This window comes from Callorhinchus milii, unplaced genomic scaffold (genome assembly GCF_018977255.1).
Source record: "Callorhinchus milii isolate IMCB2004 unplaced genomic scaffold, IMCB_Cmil_1.0 Scaffold440, whole genome shotgun sequence".
Taxonomy (NCBI): domain Eukaryota; kingdom Metazoa; phylum Chordata; class Chondrichthyes; order Chimaeriformes; family Callorhinchidae; genus Callorhinchus; species Callorhinchus milii.
Window position 1 is genome coordinate 47,883 of NW_024705181.1, and position 4,546 is coordinate 52,428.

At 42.4% G+C, this 4,546-nt stretch overlaps 1 protein-coding gene across 1 annotated transcript; it reads right to left on the reverse strand.

Annotated features, from left to right (window-relative positions):
• Positions 1-3,313: 3,313 nt before the first annotated feature.
• LOC121852111 (olfactory receptor 2AT4-like) lies at positions 3,314-4,270 on the reverse strand. The gene has a single exon (XM_042346211.1). The coding sequence runs from the start codon at positions 4,268-4,270 to the stop codon at positions 3,314-3,316; it is 957 nt and encodes a 318-aa protein (XP_042202145.1).
• Positions 4,271-4,546: the final 276 nt, after the last annotated feature.

The window sequence follows — 4,546 nt, forward strand, 5'->3', positions numbered from 1 at the left end:
CTTTTAATTGGCTTTGTAACGCTGTGTGGAAGCTACCTGGTCTATCACTCCGCACGAAGCTTCAGGTTTTCTCGGCCACGGTCATTCCCTCCCTTTTCTACGCTTGCGAAACTTGGACCCCCCTAATGGAACATCTTCGCTGGTTAGAAACATTTAGGATGGCCTGCCTACGATCCATCCTGGGTTTAACCAGGCTGCATTGTGTGAGGAGCTCACACATCCTTGAAAGATGTGGACAAAGGCCCATCGGTGACCTCCTCTGGCAGGCAAGGCTGTGTTGCCTGAGTAATGTAGCCCGCATGGCCATCCACCGCATGCCTAAACAGCTTTTGTTCGGCCGGATCGAGGGGGCTAAACGGGCGCGGCATGTGCTGGAGAAGAGATGGAGTAATTTGGTACAGGAGGACTTGGAGCTGAGTCCCCTTGTGGATGACTGGTACCAGCCGTGTCAAGATCGGCGTCTGTGGAGGAGCGACGCTCACAACAACGAGCGGAGCGCCGGGTGGCTAAAGCAATGAAAGTTGCCACAGTAGGGGCCACAGGTGGTGCATCAGCCAGTCGTCTCAGTCAGTCGACCTGTACCATCTGGGTTTGCCCCGTGACCTCCTGCCAGCGGGCGTTCGACACTTCACGTGGCCTCAAGTTGCACATAGCCTGGCACAAGCGTTGTTGTGACGTCACCGCCACTTAGTGGAAAATGGCGGCTGTTGTTGTTCAGTCTATGTATGTATGTGTGAGTCCATTTGTGCGTGTAACTCTATGTGTGTCAGTCGATTTGCGTGTGTAACTACATGTCTGTCTGTCTTTTTCGCCCGGGCAACGCCGGGTACTAACCGCTAGTTGACTATATAGCTTTTGTATTTTCTTCACGGATCGGAGTCTTTGCTCCGCTGCAAGTTTCCTGCTACCACTCTCTCATTGACATATTTATTTGCTTCCTATTAGTATCTTTCACGCGACTGTCAATGGTATGGCGTATGGTAGATTGTATAATAATAAATAGTATAATAGTGTAATGTTTAATAGAATGTGTAAGAAAATATATAGTATCATAATTGTATAGTGAATATACAGCTGTGTGGTATACATTAGGGTTTGTAGAATAATACATATTACAAAGTATAGCCTAAGGTAGTGTATAGTAACGCAGTGTATAATTCAATGTTGGGGTTTGTCTATGGCAGTGTATAGTACGGTGTAGAGTCGCGTGATGTAGAAAAAAGTTTAGTTGGAGGCATATAAATATAATGCATAATGTTAGAGCTTATATTGAGCTGTGTATACGATATTATACAGTGTAGTTTAAATTGGAATTTAAAATATTGTAATGTATAGTAGTCTAGTTTATAGCATAGTTGTAACGCAGCACAGGACAGAGTAGCGCTACGTGGTTGTTTCGCTCTCTCTCCCCCCTACTCCGTTCCGAGCATAGATGGACTCGTCCGTCTGAACAACGCTCGCCGCTTTCCGTGGTGCTAACGTTAAGAAAAAAAACTCCACTTTTTTCGACATAGAAGTGTAATGTATAATGACTTATTGTTAGTAGCTCAGCTTATTGGAGAGTATATTAAGTTTATTGATTATATTGATGTACTTTATATTTTAGTTTTTTATAAGTTAACTGTATGGTAGTCATTATATAGTGTTGTGTATACCCAGTTGCTTAATGTTAATAGCTCAGCTTATTGGAGAGTATATTGAGTACATTGATTATATTGATGTAGTTTATATTTAGATTTCGTTTCACATCGGTGTATTGTATTGTAGTTCTTTAGAAACTCATTTTTTGTTGTCCACATAATGCACGAGCTTGATACGCGGTGGTTTCGCTGCTGCAGCTCTTTACTATTAAGATTTCCCACCCATTATTACTGCTAATCCTATTTCCCTCCCTTTATTACAGCTAATCCTACATAATACACTAGCATAATATGAATTTGAGACCCGCACCACTTACACATTCCATAAGTAGTAAATAATCCCTTATCTGCAATTGTCATCAATATGCTAAATCCCTCTGTTGATATGTAAACTTATTTGTCAAGGCTCTCTCCCCCTCCGACCCAGCTTGAAAATACGCTGCCAAGCTTAACAGTATTCATTAGGACGCTGTCTTTCCGACAGCCCTGTTCTTCATCTGAGGACGGCTGCTTGCGTTGTGGCCGAAATGTCGTGAGAATTTTATCTTATTATGTTTTATTTTAATTCTTTTATTATTTTATTATTTCCCCTCTACGTGACTTTACCGAAAGAACCAAAATATGAAGCCCAACACATGCACACACATATGTACAAACCAAGCAATGGAAACCTCTAACGACCAATAAAATCTAAAATGAATAAACAAATTAATGAATTGCACCAAAAGAAAGAGCCTACAAACAAGAAAAAAGTGATCAAAACAAAGAAATGAGTCCAATAGGTCAACATACCAGACCATTATCCCAATTTCCCAACTAAGCCAGGAAACCTTCACAGGAGGGGCAGTGGAGTGCCAAAATGTAACGACGAATTTATATCAATCAGTCCAAAAATTTATTACCTTTTTTTCTCGCGTATGCCTGGATGAATAAAATTACCTTCAGTTCAGATTTTAATCATACGGAGTTGATTTGCGGGATGTGAAGTGGGAGGTAGAGAGTAGACCTAGAGAAGATGGAGAACCCGGGGAGGGGATTAAACTGAAAATCGGAGGTCTGTGAGTGCGATCTTCAAGGTGATTCTAGACTGGATAGGTTGCCTGAACAGGGATCGTAAAATGGGTGTAAAATGATGACGCTTCCGGGTATGATTGAGTACTCTTGCAGCTGCGTTATGAACATACTGGGCACGTAGGATCAAGGACAAAGGAAGACCGCATAATAGAGAATTGCAGTTGTCTAGCCTGGAAATTACAAATTCATTAATTGCTTCTGCAGCTGTATGGGAGATACAGTTCTGGATACGAGAAATATTGGGAAGATGAAAGTACCAGTCTTGCACATGGAGGAAATGTGAGTAGAAAAGGAGATGTTGGAGTCAAGAATGAAACCCAGATTTCGTGCCTGTTGACAAATATGTCGATGGACAGAAGGTTGCTGATGCGAGGTAATTGATGTTTTTTCTATCAATAAAGCGAACTTCAGTTTTAGAGTTATTAAAATGAAGAAAATTTGATGCGAGCCAGTCAGGGACTTCAGTAAAACACGTAGATAGGGTGGGCAGTGGATTTAAATCAGATTGATTGAAACTACATATCCATTGTGTTAACCGAGGTATATCCTATACTGTGCTTTGTATTAAGCATCATTCAACCACGATCTGATACATTCACTTAGATTGTTGGATAGAAATGCACCTTTCTCAATATCTTGTTGAATTGCGTATTAATTGCGAGTCTCAGCTCAAGGGTGCGTAGCCAATAAACGAGTACGTTCGCAATCGGGCTGAGCAAGAGCACCAACTGAGCGGCGCATCTCAAGTTGACGCCCTCGCTGTTCGTATCCTTCACAAAGCGCGGAAAAAGGATGTTTAAAAAAACTGACGTGAAAAACACAGCGAGTGCCATGAAATGCGTGCCGAATGTGTGCAGAGCTTTGCTCCTTAAAGCAGAGCTCGAATTCTTGCACTCAATAAAAATCCGAACATAGGTGTACGCAACCACACACAGAGGAAATACACCCAACGTTGCAACCATTGACGATCCTAAAACATCAATTTTGCTCGTGTCACCGACAGCCAACTTTAATAATCCCATATGATCACAAACTATGCCTTGAATTTGCCTGTTTTTTTCGCTTAATTGCAGTGAAATTTGAAGGATGACCCCAATGCTGACTGTAACGATTGCAATCAGCCAGGACAGTAATGCCGTGAAAATGGATCTCTTTGCAGTAACCTTGGTGTGGTAGTGCAATGGGTAGCAGATGGCCAGGTAGCGATCAACAGACATAATAGTCAATGTTAAAATCTCATTCTTAGCAGATATGTGAAGTGTGAACAACTGTGCGACACATGACACGTACATGATCTCTCTGTCGCCTGTCAGGAGAACGTGCAGCTGCTTGGGCAAGCCACCGGTGCTGATAATGATGTCGCCAATTGCGAGATTGCACAGAAAAATGTGCATGGGCTTGTGTAAGTCTGTGGACACTGCCACCGTCACGAGCACCATCAGATTGGCTGCAGTTATAGTTAGGTACATCGCAAGGCACAGGCTGAATATCAGCACCTGTATAGAGTACGGGGCTTCAAATGTGGCGAGGTATAGCACGGAGCTTCTGTTATCCATAATTGCGTTCCTTGGTCTCCTGCGTCTATAGCCTGAGACCTTATCACGCAGTTCCTGTTGAAGTAACAAAACATTGTTGAATTAAAACATCACGGGACCTCCTTTTCCAGTACCAAAATATGAGAATAGGTTTTCCCCCTTTTTATCTGACAACAAAACAGGTGTTAAGTTGTTAAAATGCCAAACTGAAACCTTTTATATTTTGGTACCGGCAAAGGAGGTCCAATGATGTAGATGCTCCACCCGAGCTCTCATTACTCTGATGGTGCGTTGTCT